Below are 18,642 nucleotides of genomic sequence, written 5' to 3'. Positions count from 1 at the left end.
GAATGAGATTCATTCTCTTTACAGCAAATGACTGACAAAATGTATTGTATTGTCAAGAAAATGATTCTAAAACATTAACTTACACATTCACAGCGATGTCATAGGTTCCAAAAAGAACCATTCTGTCAAAGGTTCTTTAAAGAGCCATCTCTCTCTTACTTTTTTATAATCTGAAGAACTTTTTTCGTCCCAAAGAATGTTTCGTGAAACAGAGAGGTTCTTCAGGTGTTAAAGGTTCTTTATGGAACCAAAATGTTCTTCTATGGCATCAAAGAACCTGTTGAAGAACCTTTTTTTGTAAGGTTCCTATTTTGCTGTTGATTTTGGTGTGAAACACGACCTTGTTGTCTAAATCAACCTGTTAAAAACATAAAGGTGCTACACAATACAATAGAAGCACAATTTGTAGCAGGAAAGGTTCTACAGACTATAAAAGCTAAGAAAGACGTGGTTCTTTTAAGAACTTCTTTGTGGAACCTTTTATAGCACCTTCCCATTTTCAAGAGTGTACCAGCTTTCCTAAACTCCAAAGCATGTGGAAATGTTATTTTTATCTAACTCGCCCACATACAACACATGTAACATGAGTATAGGCCTGGACCGAGAAGTGCTGAGCGGGACATTTTTTACAGGCCTATCAGTCTACACTTACAGACACCCTCGCCGGCAACACTTTTAACGGGTGTTCCTTACAGGCGCTGCAGAAGTAGGGGAATGCTCTCGAAATGATGATGTCAGTGAAGTTGAACAGCGCCGTTCTCTCCCGTGGGTCATAGAACGTCACCTTAGATCTGTCCATGTCCAATACAACCCTCACTACCTGCAGCTCCCTGTTCAGATTGAGCGGAGACCACGGGGCGGTACAGGCCTTGTACTCTCCATTACGCAGTCGGATGGTCCAGAATCCTTCTGCTGGGGTCAGCACGTGCTTTCCCTTCCGGTTGATGGACGCGCTTGCCACTCCGATGACCCAGTAGGTGTTGTTTTTCACCTCCACGTCCCAGCTGTGGCGGCCGCAGCTGAAGCCCTCGCTGGCCAGCATCTCAGCGCTCACATCGAAGCGCTCGGGGTTGTCTGGGAGTTTATAGGTCTGCGAACAGCACTGTAATGTGGTCAGATCTTCTGACAGGAGGAAACAGCTTGCTGCGGTGTTTGGGTCGAGGATCACTGGAGCTAGATTATTGGAAAGTGTAAAATAAATTGAAATCAATACAAACATTCTGTTAACAATCAGATGGACCTGCAGCTGAAATGTCTGGATTATGCAGGATTTACAGAAACAGCTCACACCAAAAGGCCTTCTACTCACCTTCATGTTGTTACAAATCTGTATAAATGTATTTTTTCTGATGAACACGGAGAAGATATTTCGAAGAACGCTTGTAATCAAACAGTTCTTGGCCACCGTTGACTACCATGGAAGGAAAATTGCTTTATAAATTTTGTTGTTCTGTTGAAAGAAGATATTTTGAAGAATGTAGGAAAGGAAACCGTTCTGGGGCACTTTTGACAACCTTTGTCACTATTTGGTTACAAGCAGTCATCCAAATATCTTTCTCTGTGTTCATCAGTAAATGAGTAAATGAACATCTAAATTCAGAAAGGCTCAAAGTAATTTTTGAGTGGTCTCCGGTAAATGATCTAGACCATGTTTGTTCTACATATACTTACTATATTTCATAATATCCTTCATTCTTTCCCAGACTTTAAACTTCAAGGAGCCCAGGTATTTGGCTACATTAAGGAGAGAGCGTGTTACCATCTCTGGATCCTGGGGAATACGCCAGGTTCTGTAAATACAGCAATGACTGCAGAGTTATTTTAGGTTTTTTGATACTGGGTAAAGGTGATATTGAAAATATGTGTTGGTGGTGGTTAGTACCTTTTTATAGTGTCCTTGTAATTCTAGGTGAATAAAAAAGACCTGGTTACTAAAAAAGCAAGGTGTGGGTTGTATACATTTTGCGGTGTTAAAAGGGTCACCTTGAGGAACGGTACATCCTGAGCTCTCATCTCCTGTTCGATACTTCTTATAGTGTTGGTGAGAGATGTAATGTCATTTTCCAGATCTTCAATCTTGTCTTTCATTATCTGGCTCTTCTGAAGTTTCTCTTGCTTTAACATGGAGAGCCTGGATGCCTCCTCATCCCGCAGGAACTGATGCAGCGTCTCAAACTCGGCTCGTATCTGAATCTCTGTATGATCTGCCTGATTCTATAATGAGATTGTAATAACAGACTTTTTCTGTATGGGACAATGCATTGTTTCTCATGAAAAAACGGAGTGAAATGAAAGTACCTTAATGTGTTCTGCTGTTTGCTCACAGGTAAGTTGAGCTTTCTGGAAGAGCTTTAGCTTTTCTCGAAGAGGTTTTAGTGCGTTTTTGAGTTCCTCCTGTGGAAAAAATGAAGACAGCCATGAAAAGTCATACATGGAAAGTGACTTTAGATATTTAGAATCGTTTTATGAAGGACAATATAAAACATTTGTGTATAAAATCTGCCAGTGGGGTAAGAAAATATACTTGAATTTAGTTATTTTTCTTATAGGAACAGTTCACCTTAAAAATGAAAATTCTGTCATCATTTACTCACCCTGTTGTCATTTTAAACCTGCGTGATTTTCTTTCTTCTGGAAGAAAAAAGAAGATATTTTGAAAAATGTTGGTAACCAAAACTGTGGGTCCCCATTGACTTCTATCGTATAGATACAACACCAATGCAATTAAATTACTTTGTATGTGTTTTGCAGAACAAAGAAAGTCAAACATGTTTAAAATGACAAAAGGGTGTGTGCATTATAACATAATTTTTGGCAGTTCCCTTTTGGCAGTTAACACATTTGAGGATATTTTTAGAGAAGCACATATTTTTTCAACTTTTTTGTTTTTCACAGGACTAAACTAATAGTAAGATAAAACAACAAAATAAAAATCTTTGCCGGGTTTACACTTCTACATTTCTGAAAAATGCAAAACTAATAGAACATTTTAAAGGGATAATTCAACCCCAAAATTAAAATTCTGTTATGAATTACTCAAAATCTGTATAAATGTCTACCAAAACAAACAGTTCTTGGACCCCATTGACTACCATAGTATGAAAAATGACAATGGTAGTTGCTGTCCTACATTCTTCAAAATATCTTCATTTGTTTTCAACAGAACAAAAAAATAGTCATTTTTCCTTCTACGGGAGTCAATGGGCTGTAAGAACTGTTTGGTTGCAAGCATTATTCCAAATATCTTTCTCTATGTTCATCACAACAAAGAAATGTTGCATTTGGAACAACTCAAAGGTAAGTAAATGATGACAGAATTTTTTATTTTTGGACGAATAGCCCATTAAGGGCACCAGAACCCAAAAGGATGAAACTATTTCAAATAGTAGACGAGCCTATTTCCAAAACCAGAATTAAAATATATATTGTGTTTTATTGTAATCTTTATTTTATTTGTTATTACTCAATCAAAACACTACAACTGCAGTTTGTTTGATATTAATTTGAACACACTATAAAAACATGATTTTTGAACATTTTCAAAAACAAGAGTTATCTATTTTGCAAATTAATTCTTCAATAATCCTCCCCAACAATTAAACTCCTACTGAGGGAATCTAAGATTTTCAGTCATCATTCCGAAGTGATGATAGCGTGAGTTAAACAAGCCACCATAATATCTATTTTTTCCTTCTTTATCTCTCTAGCCAAAACATTATGTGGGGTGACAAGAACAGGCCTCGCAGGATCCTATTCTGTCCTTGTTCTTGACCTTAAAAGCTAAGAATTGTAGGCACGGGTGTTTCCTTTCATCAACTCTAAACTGAGCTTTACTTCAAGAAGGGTCAGTGAAACTGGAAAAGCACACGGGCGTCTTGTTTCAGCCTTGTCAGGAGGCGCTCGCCCGGAAAAAATATACATCTAAAAATAGCATGCTAATAAAACCAGCCAAGGATCCATGAAGATTTTTTTATTTACAAATAAAAGAGGGATGCTTGCAACCACAGTCTCTTCAGAGGTTCTCAAACTGTGTAGACCTACCTTACAGTCCTGTGAGGCCTCATCTAAAGAATATAACCTGTGACCCTTGTGGTTGCCCAGAGACTTGCATTTGCTACAAGTGGGTTCCAGGTCCTCCAAACAGAAGAGACTCAATCTCTCTCCATGTTCCTTGCATGCCATAGGATCATTTTTGGAGCGCTCCTTCAGAAAGCCTTCGCAGGTCTTCTCGAGCGTGGTGTTGACCATGAGCTCCCCCATAGATGATGGCTGACAGCAGAGAGGACATGCGCAAGCTCCCACGCCGTCCCAAAGGCTCTCCAGACAATGTTTACAGAAGCGGTGTCTGCAAAACAGCACCACCGGCTTTTCAAAGATGCTTCCACAGATGGGGCAGGAGAGGTCTTCTTCAAGATTTGATTGCTTGGTAGCCATCGCTTCTGTGAGTCCCTCATTCCCCGGCGGGGTTCGCACGACACTCCACCTTAAGATCACTCCTGGGAGAGCTGGATTGTGATTGGCTCCAGTAAACACTTCATCAGCGGGCGTTCATCAGACTGTCACTTGATATCTTGTGACAGGGGGTAAGCATTATATTATGCAACGTCAAGGGTCAAGAGTTATTTGAGCTTAGCACGGATGTGATGTAGCATGGGGAGCATGTAATGATCTTATTTCGTTCTAATGGGGTGGATTAAGAATATTTACCACCTCGTAAGATTTTAATATAGATAGATTTGAACCACAGTGACAGCATTGAACGGATAGTTCACCCAAAAATGAAAACTCATCATTTATTTACCCCCAAACCTGTTTAAATTTCTTTCTTCTGCCAAACACAAATGAAGATATTTTGAAGAATGTCGGCAACCACATTATCCCGGCACCCATTGACTATTGTATGGAGACAAAACCAATGCAAGTCAGTGCTGTTGTTTTGTTGGTTCATTCTCTAAAATATCTTCGTTTCTGTTGTGCAAAGAAAGAAAGTCATATAATTAAAAAATTACACTTATCGGTTTCTGATAACTCGCCATAATTCTGTTTTACCAGGTTGAGGATTTTTAAAAGCACAGATCTCCTTCTGGAATCTCTGCAGCACATCTCATCAAAATAATGTTTTAATAAGATTATTTCTAATAAATAAAACAGATTTTAACTTAAAACAATGAATTAATTAAAGTATGTAGTACCACTGCTACATGACCTCAAGTAAAGGTCATATTTACATTTCATTTTGATGAACAGTGTGGACATTTTATGAATAGAATAAATGTTATTCAGATTAAAATGTAACAAAAAAAATTAAGGAATAGTTCACCGAAAAAGATTCCCCATAAACTTGATCGTATAATTGTTATCCCTACTATGGAAAGTCAATGGGGACAATTGTTAAGGTTGAACTAATCCTTTAATAAGATGCGAGGTATTTCCTGAACAGAGCTACTGACACCTGGTGGTCATTAGTGGTAAACACAATTATTTATTTATTCGTCATTCTTTTTTACCATATATATTTTTTTGAACTATAGACGTTAATAACATAAAACAAAACATGTGTGCAAATCATTAATTGATGTATCTGTGTATCTGTATCTATGTTATTACGGAGATTAACTTGAGTGAATAATATTACTTTATGCCATTTGCTGACTTTTCGAACAGTTTGAAAGAAACCCAAACCGGAAGTTGGTGATCTGAAAAGCGGTCAAATAGGAAATGATACCTATTATGAAGAGTTTATTTCCAAACTCGTTTATACAAAAATCACGTTTTTTATTTTATTGTTTTATTTATTTGTTTTGAATTAAGCCCTATAACTGAAAAAATACAGCTAACTAACACAATAAAAACATGATTACATAATAAATACAAATATTAACGTTAACAAATTAACGTTGGATGCCAACCGCCATAAAACAAAAGAAGAAGAATGTTGATCTATGTAAAGTTGGGAGTCGTGTACTTTTCACTCGTCTATTTTCAACTTTCTTATCGTATTAGCGAGCAGTTATAATATTGATGTTTTCAGTGACATCAGTCTAGGTATTTTTTGGTCGAACGCTTTTAGTTGCACCCTAAAAAAATGTCTAAATCTCTATCAATTCGGTTTCAGCTGAGCTCCATACTGGAGATATTGACTAAAACCGCAATAGAAGAAACATGCCCTATTGTGGAAAGCAAAGTTGAGCTTCTACGTCAAGAACTGTCGTTTGTCAAGAGTGAAAACAGATTTCTTAAGGACAGAATGTATTAGAGACCACAGGCAAAGCAGAAAGCACGTGCGCGTGCATGGCAAAAGAAGAAACTGGTTCAACATAGTCTGGTTTGTGTTCAAACAGAAGATTGTAAATATTATTATATGTCATATCATTTTATCATAGATAAGATCACAGAAACGTTGTCATGAGATTGTTGATTTATTTTTGTGCTTTACTGCTTACAGGAGTGCGGCTCTCCATCAACGGGATATTTGAAAAGGAATGGTGCTCCAGTATGTGATGAGAGGAAACAGCCTAGAGAAGATGAGCCGCCTGTCCATGTCGACCCGTATCTTGCATCACCTTGCAAGGTTCCCTTTCTTATAATAATAGTTTGGATTTACTCATCCTCATTATTACACATGTATATGCAAAGCAAACACAAAATCCACATCATAACCTGTTGGGAAATAATCGAAGAAGAGAACACACTGGAAGTGGACACATATGTCAGCTATAGAAGTAAATTCAAAGTTTGTGTAGAAATTTTTCTAATAGTTAACCTGGTTCAAGTCAAGGTTAGAATAGCTATTCATTTTCTTGTATAACTAATTTCATTTGTTGTTCCTTTTTAAACTGTTAAAGGGGACATATCCCAAGCATCATAAAGACACTCAAATTCTTCTCAATGTCATTTATCTGTTTAACATCTGGAAGAGGTTTCACCCAGAAGTTCTGCCTAAATAATCATGAACGCATCCACAGCGGAGAACAACCTTTTATTTGTCAAAGCTGACGAAAGGCATTCGCTCCACACTTGGTAACCACTTACTTGTCCATAACAAACAACAAAAAACCAAACCCAGAAAGAGGAAATCAGAGATGCATGTGAATTTATAGCATTTAATACGCTTTTTTATTAAACCATTCCAATACCTGTAAATTTCAATCTAAATTTAATCTGTATTTCTCGTATTGAAACAAAGGTAGAACCTGTCTGGTGGTCGTTGTTGTTGGTTCAATCATGTTCAAATCAAAAATGCAATCACAAAGTGTGTTGTGTGTTTTGTGAACCAAGAAAAACAGCAACAGAGTTAAAAAAAGTGTTTTTACCAACGGGTTTCGCCTTACTGATTCGCTCAAATATATTGCATATCCGTAAAAGTAAACAAAATCATTTGAAACCTTATTTGAAAGTGTTCATGGTAGATATATTATTAGTAAAATATGACACTACTGTATTTGCAAAAAAGTTAAACTGAAATATGCAGTCTTTGAAATTGTGTCATCAGGTTGTATTTCTCAGTAATTTTGTCAATTGTATGTACGTTTATTTATTTATACTTAATGTAGAAACGCACTCCTGAATTTCCTTCTTTCAAGTGAATTTTATTTATTTATTATTACGTCTTGTCATAAGTGTACATGTATTTGTTTCATTGTAGTATCAATAATTTAACTTCAATCATTTAAAAAAATGTAGTCAGAAGTGTTGCATGGGTTGAGTGTCTGTGTTACACTCGGACAGCCAGTGGCAGAACTCATTTTCATAAAAATAAAAAAAATCACCTCATAACCTGTCTGGTGGACGTTGTTGTTAGTTCCACTAAATTGCCATCATCAATCGTGTTGACTGTTTAGGGATACGATGTAAAGCAAAAAAAACAAGCAAACATTTTCCATAAATGAGCACATTAAAATATAAGAACTATTTTATGTTCTATTAAGAGTCATCTCTTCTCCATTAGTTGGGTACGAGGTGCTTCAAGGTTTGTGTTTTTCTTCACAGAAGTCTTACAAAGTTGTTTCTCAAAAACTGTTTCCTTATCCTTTAATACAATTCCTTTTTAAAATAGAAAATGTGTATAGACTGATGTTACTGTAATGTCTAGACTATCAACAGGGGTTAAGTAAAATATGAAGAGCTGTTTCAATATACTGGTAATAAATACATCCTGAGGATTCTAAAGAGCATCTTAACATGTTTGTTCAAATGAACACATTTAGACACTTTTTACTGAAGCATTGTTTAATATATAGGTAACAGCATGCAGAAGCTTCAGTCTAAAACATTTGAACACTTTTTTTTAAGTCATGAATTTGAATAGACTTTTAATCCAGCAGAAATCTTTAAAAATATTTATTTTAAAGGTTCAGTGGGTCTTTAACAGTATCATTAGGTCTTGAATTCAGAAATCCTTCACCTCAGAATGTAATAGTCTAACACACTGGTGTGTATTAAAATCCTGTTTGTACTTATAACGTTTACCACATTCGACACAACTATAAGGTTTTTCTCCAGTGTGACTTCGGAGGTGAACGTTAAGAGCGCTTTTTTGGGCAAAACTCTTTCCACAGTCCATGCACGTGTATGGCTTCTCACCAGAATGAATGCGCTGGTGTATTCGGAGATATGTTTTCTGGGCAAATCGTCTGCCACAGACTGTACAGGCAAAAGGTTTTTCTCCGGAGTGTGTCCGCATGTGTGTTTTCAGATAACTTAACTTGTTGAAGGCTTTTCTACAGAATACGCATTCAAACATTTTCTCTTCTTTATTACATGTTTGGTTCTGGCTAGTGTTGAAATGAAGCTCTGTTGTACCGTCTCCACGTGATAAAGGTCTTGCATCAAGAGCTTGTTCTTCAGCTTGTCTCTGCTGTATGTCCGATCGTACTTGGTCATCTGAGGGTATCGTGTATGTGATAAAATCTGCTGAGCTCTCGGCCGCACACCTCTCATTGCTTCTCACATCGGGTCCTGTAATTCCATAAAGTACACATGTAGATCGGGTGAGTTTAAATGGACGGTTCACACATCACCCTCATGTCATTCCAAACGTTTACGAGAAACCCTTCGAGACAATTGGTTACTATAATTTCTCTGCACATAAAAACCCCAAACTATGCTAAACCCTGGTTATTTAACCTAACATTTATAAAAACAATTGATGGTATTAAAGACAGCAAAGTTCACTTTGCCACCCATGCTAAATCTAGTCAACCTTGCATCTCTAATCTGGTATTAGCACACTGTTCAAACGGACAAGATAAACATTTAACAGCCGCACTTTTAATAGCCATTTTGTTAATAATTGGATGTTTCTACAAATGGCAAATGACAGGAAGATCTGCAAAACCTTGTTTAATTGAGGCGCACCATATTTAACATATTCAAACGTCACTTTACTGCATTAATTTAAACAATTATGCAATCGAAAATAAAACTTTGGTACAGAACGATGCAAGTTCACAATCATGTGAAACATGAAATCATCCACACAAATAAGATTGAAATATAACACACGTCCTCAATAGAGAAATACATAAACATGTTCATGAAACACATTTAGCCTGGATGATTCAAAGAAATCAGGAGAAACCTGATTCTTTAGCTTTTTATCCATGAACCGCCGCGGATATTTTCCGAAGCACTCGAGACGGCACACTCTCTGCGCGGTTGGAAATTGTGTTTCTTAAATCTCTAATACAAATGCAACACTGATGAACATTCCTTATCGCCACATCTGAACCGCAAGGAACTTACTGGGTACAAACCATGAAACTTCATCTGTTGAAGTAAAACGTAACTTCTGGTGTACCCTGCAAACGTGGCAGGTCAACATTGGAGCTGAAACACATTCAAAGCTCAGTGTTCTGAATTCTCACTCGGATTTCTTTGACTCTCGGACTTTCCTTGGCAGTGCCCACATCAATCCCATACACGGTTGTTTGAATAAATGTGTAGAAGTTGTACAAGGCCTCATCATAGGATGCAGCAAAGACAAAGTGTGCCTTAAAGAGTTCATCAAACGCTGCAAAAGCCGTCTTCATCGTGCAGGGAATCGCTTTCTGGTCCACGATGACATAAAACTTCTGAATGCTACTCCTTGACTCCCCGACACAGAGGAGGAAGGGCTTTGTTGATCCAACTTGCTCGAGGAACGCATTTATGTTCATCCCCACCTGTGTGTGTTTAACAAGATATTATCATCAAACATTTAAACATTTTATGTTCGACTTCGCAAGAAAGATTCTCTTCCCTAGATTCAAATGGGCCGCATTTACACGGATGACTAAAGACAGATACTTTTCAATTCAACAATTGTTAAAAAGGCATCATCTCAAAATGATTATTCCTTTTTTTTTCATTATTTATGGAACACAAAAGAAGATTTTTGAGTCACCATTGACTTGCATTGGTTTTGTATCTACACAATAGAAGTACCAACGTATTTTGATAAACCAACGTTCTTTCGAAATATCTTCTTTTGTATTATTTTACATGCCATTTCATAAAGATTTATGAACCCGCATATAACAACGATATATATATAGTAAGACAATACAATCCCAAACTTCAGACGCTGCTAGGGATGGGTATCGTTAAGATTTTATCGATATCAATACTGCTTATCAAAACCGGTACTGTTCAATACTGTTATCGATACTATGCTTTATAATTTGATGCAAAAAGAAATGATGTGAAAAGATTTTAAACAAGTTTCTTTATTACAGCTGAGCTTTAGAACTGCAGTTTACAAATGTTTTTGAGCACAGAAAATGTCACATAACAAAACATGTGTGTGTTCCTTAACATACCACTTATGGCATTTAGCATGTGCATAGGAACACATCATAATGTCATTCAACATATTTACTTTACATCGCTATGGTAATTGGGCTAGTAGACCGTATGTCAATTTTCCTTTCTGGTTTTAAGTCTACATAAATTGAAATACTGTTTCCTAAGCAAGTAATTTTTTTTTAGTGATATGTACTATTTTTTATCATTTTAATAGCACATTTACTTCAATTTACTAAAGTAAGTAAATATATTCCAAGGCCTAATTATTAAAAACAATATTATCACTTGTTCTCAAATAAAGGACTTTTATTTTTTGCCGCAAAGGGGTGTTTGACGGAAGCTTCCTCGTTGTGAAACGCGGGCGCTGAAAGCTCCACATGCCACTCCACATGGCAGTTCGGACATCATTTAGGGATGGAAAATGACAGGCAGCAGCCTCTTATTCGCCATTTAACACCCGAATACACAGAGAGAAAACAACGGAAGAATCGATAACAGTATCGTTTGTCATGAGATTATCAACACTCTGGTATCGACCCAATTATGTACCGTTCTCAAAACGTACCAGTTCTCAGTACCCATCCCTAGTCGCTGCCGGCTAAACAAATAAATCTAAAACGAGTCATTTTAAAACTCACCTTCATGAACTTGACAACACGACCAGCGGCTTGAGCCGTACTGACTTTCCCTAACTTCCTTGTTTTTACTGTTGGAGGTAACAGTTGAACGAGCAAGAGAATAGCTGCCACGTCACTGTCCCATCCTAGCAGAAAAGAATATAACACCCCGACTTATGAGTATACAGTTAAACCCAAAACCAGTACAAACAACGCCAAAATCCAAGTAAATTTACCATAGTCAGACTCCTGTTGACCAAACAGAAGATCATCCACATGTGCACCAAACGGCATGTTTCTGCAGTTAGCTATTATCCTTGGCTTGTAGAACGTTGGCCAATTCGAAACAAAGTTGCTTGAGATTTCATCTCCAAAAAGCATTTTAAAGTCCTGATCAATCTATTAAAGAAAGAAATCATGTTTATGACAAATACACGTCGAATTAAAAGATCGTCTTGATTATTGCAACACTTCTCACCAATCCTGGTGTATCCAAGAATCGAGGAAAGTATTCAAGGATGGATGAAGACTTCTCTGGATCATGCATCTCATTCTGTCTGTACTTGAATGTTGCTCTCATTCTCTCCATAATAACTGTCTTGTCCGTAGAACGCTTCATTAGGGATATGGCTTCTGTGCATTCATCACCCGACAGCTGCTCAGATGAAGATATCTCACGCAAAGTCTTCGGACCATCTTGATAAACGAACTTGGATGCGACCTTACAGTGATTTCCAGAGTTGCGCTGAACAGTTTTCAATCGGTAGGCAAGGTAACCCAGGCCACTGCGTGGATCGTAGTATTGTTCCTGTTGAAAGAACAATACTTTGTAAAGTTGGCATCGTTAATGGATACTATAAACTATAGTGACTATAAACTAAAGCGAATAAATAAACCGTAATATGTCCTGCAGAACACTAAAATTTACAATGGCAAATTTAAAAAACACTACAGTATCTATGAATTCTGGATTATTTAGGTTTATTATGGTAAATACCAAAGTGTACTACAGTATTAAAATGCGAAAACTAAAGTGTCGTCTCAAAAGATGCGTTCTATCTAAGAGCGAATGCTCACCCAGACCTGCCTGAAATGCCTCTTGTAACCACACTCCCACAAATCTATGTCAGTTCGTGGTCCGATTTGACAAAATACGCCCAAATGTACGCAAGTAAGGTGGTATACCTGTCAGCAAAATTACTTTAGAACCTGATGTTCCCAATATAATAAGAGGCGTCAATTTACCGTCACATGCCGAAGTATTTGACCAATCACTACGCACTGGTAAACTGGCCAATCATAGCACACCTTGCTTTTCAGAGCAAAGAGCTTTGTAAAAAATCTGTGCGTTTCAGAGAGGCAGAGCAAAGAGGAGATATAAACAGCGTTTGTAAAATACAGCGTTTTTTACTATATACATTGCATTACATCTAAAACAAACGAAAATATTAGTTTTAGCTGCCTCATATGACCCCTTCAAGCCATTGATTTATTACTTTTGCTGTAGCGTGTCAGATTGTGTATACTCACATAACCAGTTGGTGAGCACTTATCCTTCAAATGGGGGAAAAGAGTAATAATTCCAAGAGCGTAGCTTATCCGGATATTAACTGGTGGGATCCTCCTACCACAGAACAAGAAAAATAAAAAAAATCAATGTTACAAGTAAAATTTAAGCTTTGCATATTTACATAGATGGACGGAAATTAAAACAAACTTTAACATGACAAGTTTAACATAAGAATTGATAAAAAAATATATATTTTGTTTAGAGTTGGTGCATATTTCATATATAAATTAGACTGTTGATTATTTCATTGGTCAGTTACCCATGACTCTCTACCATATCTGCCACAAGGATGTTGACCAGCTTTCTTCGTGTCTTATCAGACAGCGTGTTGGTTTGCTCATACTCTTTCAATATATCAAATCCTCCTAGTTTTGAGTGCAGAGCTGCGTAAACCAGCTGTTAAAAAGACAACGTAAATATACTAGCAGTCAGTACCCTAACATTGACAATATAAAACATCATTCTTGGCTTGATCTAAGCAAGAGAAGAAAAATGGCTTACATCTTTTGCCACATTACAGTCAGGATTTTCCTCTAGCAGTTGTCTTTTGCGTGTCTTTACAGATTGTGGAATCGCTGTAGAGTCTGAATATTTTGATTTCACTGATGATGAGGACAACTCGGGGCATGAGGACACAGAGATCTCCGACTCATCTTGGACAACATAATCTTAGAATCAAAAATGGTAGTACACTCAACAAGACAGTATTTATTAACATTTTTCAAAATAATAAAAACTCAATCAGCTGATATTTTATAAGATCGATTCTATTGTCAAGTAACTGTCAATAAGATGTATGACTAGGAAAATAGACTAAATATTTTTTATTTAACATGGCAGCAAGTCGTGAGAGTTTCTTACCTGATTTATCACTACACAGAATTTTGAAAGACGCATTAGTTGTTCTCACTAATTCGTCGAAAACATCAGCATCAACATCAAATCCTTCAGAGTTCTTAAGGACCACACTGGTTCCACGTGGCAGGTTAAACTTCATTGAGGCTTGAGAGGTAAAATAAAATGTTTAAATAAAATGTGAATTTTAATAATAATATGCATAATTTAGAAATGCAAATACTAGAAATGCTTTTAGTTATATTGTCATTGTAAAATATACGGCGGGGAAAATAAGTATTTGACACATCAGCATTTTTATCAGTAAGGGGCAAAGTATATGTGGCCCAGGCGGCAGTCTGCACAGCAGTTTACGCTGATGGCGTAACGTAAGGGGAGGCAGGTTCAGGTCACCTGTACACGCCCCAATTTCTTGTCTCCCCCCACGTCAAATCAGGGACACAAAGCAAGGCGCAAAGAAAAGTGAAGAGCAAAGAGAAAACAGTGTCGCAAGGGAACGATTGGCTGAAATGCGGATTTAAAGGAGCAATGCAATGGAAAAGATGTATTGCAAATGTATTGCTGCTGAATTGCTAAACTTGATTTCTCTCTCAATACTGACAGATTTCAGGTGATCTCCTGGTTTCTATGCCATTTTGCACCTTGTTACCTTCATTTGTTCAATACTTATTCCCTGTGTCATTTCACTTTATTTATTATGACTGAACTTGTATACTTAAATGTTCTGATTTCTTTGTATGAATTCAATATTTGGCTTGATGGCTACATCTGGTGGAAATTTTGTGTCAATAGCCCAATTAGAAATCTCCTTACTGATAAAAATGCTGATATGTCAAATACTTATTTCCCCCGCTGTATATATAAAACGTTCTGTTGGAAAAATCTGAAATTTTTGTAAATATGTAAAAATACCTTCTATAATGAATTTGTCGAAGTCATAGCAGTCGTTTTTCACTGGGATCCGGATCCATTTTGGGTCTCCTTTACACTCCACTTGAACCAGCATTTCTTCAGAATGAAGTACTCGTTGTTAGGACAACCGTGTTCAGTACTCTTTCACCAAAATGCTTATATGACTCTACCGCCAATATGCTAAAGCAAGCCATTTGTCACACACGTTCTACACTTGACTTTTAGATCATTATATGTGTGTTTATATCATAACATGTGTATATTTAACCTGCTGTATTTAACCTGCTTAATGAATATAATACTAGGGGCATTAAATTCCTTTCAATAAATATTATATAAATTTGCAGCTACAGAACGTTTCATGAGAGTGTCTTTATGTGGATGTATGTAGGTGGTGGGAAAACCTACGCATGAACGCTTTCACAAACAAATCATGATTCACTCAATCGTGAATAAAGCGGAAAGTTTTTGTGAAGAAGTTTGAATATGCGTATAAATATGACAAATCTAAGTTATTATTAGTGAATGAGACTCATTGTTTTAACGCCGTGTCCCGCCACATGAAACCCTGTGCAGTTTAAAAAAAAGTTTACGCATATTTTATACTTAAGTGAAGACTTCTACCTCAAACATAAAAACTGACGATTTAAATAGGTTTTTCCTCAATATTTTGAAAAATTAGCACCTTATTGGACTAGAACTAAACTAGAAGCATCTTTAATTTAAAGTGGAAAAATAAGTAAGACATTTAATTTAAGCGCATACCAATTTAAAGAAGACTTTATTAGCCTTCAATTCGTTAAATAATTTCTTTCTCCTGTAACTAGTTTTTCATTCTGCTTTGAAACAATGCCACATTGTAAAAAGCCATTTATAAATTAACTAGAATTTTACTGAAATAATAGCTTTCTTGATTAAAACAGTTTAACACTAACATTTTAACATTCTCCTAATCTGTCCCCCATTAACTTCCATACTATGGACACAAAACCACCAAGTCATTTCTCGAAATATCTTCTTTTGTGTTTCACAGAAGAAAGAGTCACGTACATGTTTTGAAAGAAAAGGGTGAATAAATGATGGGGGGTGAACAATCCCTTTAAAACCAATTGCTCTCAAATTGTCTCATACCTCTCAAACTGTTTCCTTGGTCTTCTTCAGTTTTATTCCTCCCATAGCAATCTTCGAACATCTCCTCTTTAATCAAGACCATGTCTGGTTTCTCATGTAGCAAATTTGCTGACTTATAGATGGAAAACATAAAAGAGAACCAGTAAGCTGAATTACCCATTGCTTTGTTGTATGAGTGCAGGTGTTATGGAACAAGATTGGAAGGTGTTATCAGGAGACATGCGCGTACATGGTGATCATTTTACCTGATTTCCCAGCAGATGTTAGATCGCGACAGATTTGTGAATGTGATTTCCCAAGCTGTACTGAATAAAAAACATTTCATATAAATGTAAATATACTTATTATGTTAGAGCGATTTTATTCAGTTTATGCTCTTGTTTTTGGGCACAGTTTTAAAGCAAGTTTACTAAACCTGTCAGGACATTTAAGAAAATGTGTAAGTATTTTCTTTGCAGCACTGAGTCACTAGGTCTGTAGTGTATCTGTAATGTTTTTTGATTATTACATTTGATTTATTAAATATTTCGGTAGTTTCAGTTATAGCCAGTAAACCAAATATTTCATAAAACGCCATTTACTTATATGATATAGTGGTGTCCTGCTTCTTTTTATTATCGCATAAATGTGACACTAATCTAGGGTTTGGTGATAATAGATTTATTTGTATTCAAGTTGTGATGCACCATTTACATTTAAACTAAGATTAACAAATCGTGTATTACAATTGAAATCTGCTTTTAAACTGTCATCTGCGATTCATTTTGTCCACCATGATGGATTCATCCGCTAATCGATCAGGTGTCATTTCCCTTGCCATAGTAGGAAAAATATTGCGATATCTAACAAAGATTGACGTTTGCACACGCACTAGCAGACTCCCGGTACACTTCGATCGATCAGCATGTTTTTGACTAATAAAATTAACTGTTTCTGTTTTTTGCCAAAAGCCAAAGATTATGAATATATATGCACTGAGAGGGGGACTGACCAATCACAACAGCCTGAAACGCGGAAGCTCGCTGATATGGTGTGGGTGGGACATCTTAGCACACGCTCTAAGCGGGGAACCAATCACGACAGAGCTGGTCAGATGTACCAATCAGAGCGTTTCGGAAGGAGTCACTTTATATATCCCAAAGAAATCCAGTCGTTTTGTTAGAAGAGGGACAGCGGTGAATTATAGACTCTAAATATAACGTTTTTTGAAACTAGAAACATGAACATCCATTGTTAAACACCCAAAAAACACAATCGCGAATCTGTCGCCGTGTAACATTTGCTAGGAAATCGGGTAAAATCAATGCACGCCCATGTCAAGTATACACGATCGCCCAGTATAGACCAACCTGTGTTGTGTTGACTGAAGAGACTACATGTTCATTCTCATGTTGACCAACATTCGACTCGTGTCGCCACATGTTCATGGACCATTCCTTACCAAACACACTGTCAACCACAGGCTGATGCCCAGCGTCTGTAAAATATGTGACATTAGCAGCAGAGATACAGAATTCAGACATCTACGTTTGGAAGAATGTTTCGTTTTTATTATGCATCACCTGTCAGTTCTGAATGTGTGAATGAAGCTTCATTGCTGTCCATCTTCACGGCGTTTTTCCGGGCGGCTTGAAGTTCAATCTCCAAATCCTGACATTTCTGCAGCAGAGCGTCGTTTTCACGCGTGCATCGCGATATCTCTAAGCGCAAAAACAAACAATTCGCCTCCAGCAGTTTGCTTATTTCAGCTACAGCTGTTTTCGCCATCGTTTCCATTATGGATGTCAACTGTGTTTGAAAATCAACCGAGTTCATGGCGTCCATCATTTAAGAAAACATATCAATATAATGAATTAAATACCCGTGTATCAGTCCGACAGTAACGTTATTTCTTTTTTATTTCTCTGACACGTAAGGCCGCTGTGTTTAGCTTTTTCTGTGAGGAAATGAGCATTACTAGCCTTGCGCACAACAACAAGATCATGAATTACCGTAAAACACCACACAACTGGATCGTGGGATCTGGGATGCATTACCGTAAAACACCGTAGAGGTGACCCGTAGCCTGGAGATAATTCTTCATTATTTTACTTTGGTATTTGTTACGTTAAGCTAGTTACAGTCCTGCAAATTTGTATGTTTTAACTAAATTATACAAAATATAACCTGGAACACTTTCCTGGTGCACCTGAATCAACACAATATTGTTTTTGTATGAAGAAGGTGCCCCGTGTACAACTTGCTGTAAATGCTTATAAACTCTGAAAAACAGTCGTGTGGCAAATCGGCCTTCCGACGCAGAAGGAAATCTCGTAGACAGGGTTCCAGATGCCAAAAGTTCAAACTTTATTTCCTCCAGCCAACAAAGTGAGATATTCAGAGTTCATCTGAAGTGATCTAACCAATACACATCTGACTCCATACTTTATACAGAAAAGTTGTCTTTCACATTGTTCACCAATCAGGTTTCACATGATATCATCTTTTCGTTATTCCGTCCCCTTCTCATTTGTCACTATTATATTTCAATCGGGCCCACCTTGGCCACAGTTATCTTTCCGGCCTACTGTTTTAGAATTTAATCGTGGCGATCGTCTCCCAGGAAAAAAGAAACATTTCATGTGCCCTTTAACCTACACTTTTCCCTGAAAAAATTTCCCAAATTTCCACAGTTTTACTCTGGCATGTGGTTTAGTGTAATAATGGTTTAGTGTAATAATGAGCTCCTGGTTTAGTGTAATAATGAGCTCTTGGTTTAACGTTGTGAGATAA

General features: G+C 36.9%; 2 protein-coding genes across 4 annotated transcripts; both read right to left on the bottom strand.

Moving 5' to 3' along the window:
• Window positions 1-34: 34 nt before the first annotated feature.
• On the bottom strand, window positions 35-4,557 carry trim35-13 (tripartite motif containing 35-13). Its single transcript, XM_056753498.1, has 6 exons — window positions 4,042-4,557; window positions 2,299-2,394; window positions 1,984-2,214; window positions 1,883-1,905; window positions 1,672-1,790; window positions 35-1,173 (listed from the first exon to the last, which is right to left on the bottom strand). Exons 1-6 carry the CDS (start codon window positions 4,432-4,434, stop codon window positions 638-640), a joined length of 1,398 nt encoding a protein of 465 aa, XP_056609476.1. The 5' UTR covers window positions 4,435-4,557; the 3' UTR covers window positions 35-637.
• Window positions 4,558-8,325: 3,768 nt separating this feature from the next.
• Window positions 8,326-17,831, bottom strand: LOC130426051 (uncharacterized). 3 transcript variants are annotated; one of them, XR_008907139.1, is made up of 13 exons: window positions 17,433-17,831; window positions 17,220-17,347; window positions 15,871-15,982; window positions 14,740-14,835; window positions 13,834-13,974; window positions 13,474-13,640; window positions 13,232-13,368; window positions 12,933-13,026; window positions 11,881-12,210; window positions 11,639-11,801; window positions 11,424-11,548; window positions 9,745-10,163; window positions 8,326-8,958 (listed from the first exon to the last, which is right to left on the bottom strand). XR_008907139.1 is itself a non-coding variant. In XM_056752571.1 (12 exons), exons 1-12 carry the CDS (start codon window positions 17,695-17,697, stop codon window positions 9,840-9,842), a joined length of 2,082 nt encoding a protein of 693 aa, XP_056608549.1. In that variant the 5' UTR covers window positions 17,698-17,831; the 3' UTR covers window positions 9,251-9,839. The 3 variants fall into 3 exon arrangements, 2 of the variants coding, with proteins under 2 accessions (XP_056608549.1, XP_056608550.1); XM_056752571.1 differs by lacking the exon at window positions 8,326-8,958 and having other exon boundaries at window positions 9,251-10,163; XM_056752572.1 differs by lacking the exon at window positions 8,326-8,958 and having other exon boundaries at window positions 9,251-10,163; window positions 13,474-13,625.
• Window positions 17,832-18,642: the final 811 nt, after the last annotated feature.

The sequence above is a fragment of the Triplophysa dalaica genome, chromosome 7, assembly GCF_015846415.1.
Source record: "Triplophysa dalaica isolate WHDGS20190420 chromosome 7, ASM1584641v1, whole genome shotgun sequence".
NCBI lineage: Eukaryota > Metazoa > Chordata > Actinopteri > Cypriniformes > Nemacheilidae > Triplophysa > Triplophysa dalaica.
This window is presented reverse-complemented; position numbering and strand designations above follow the sequence as displayed.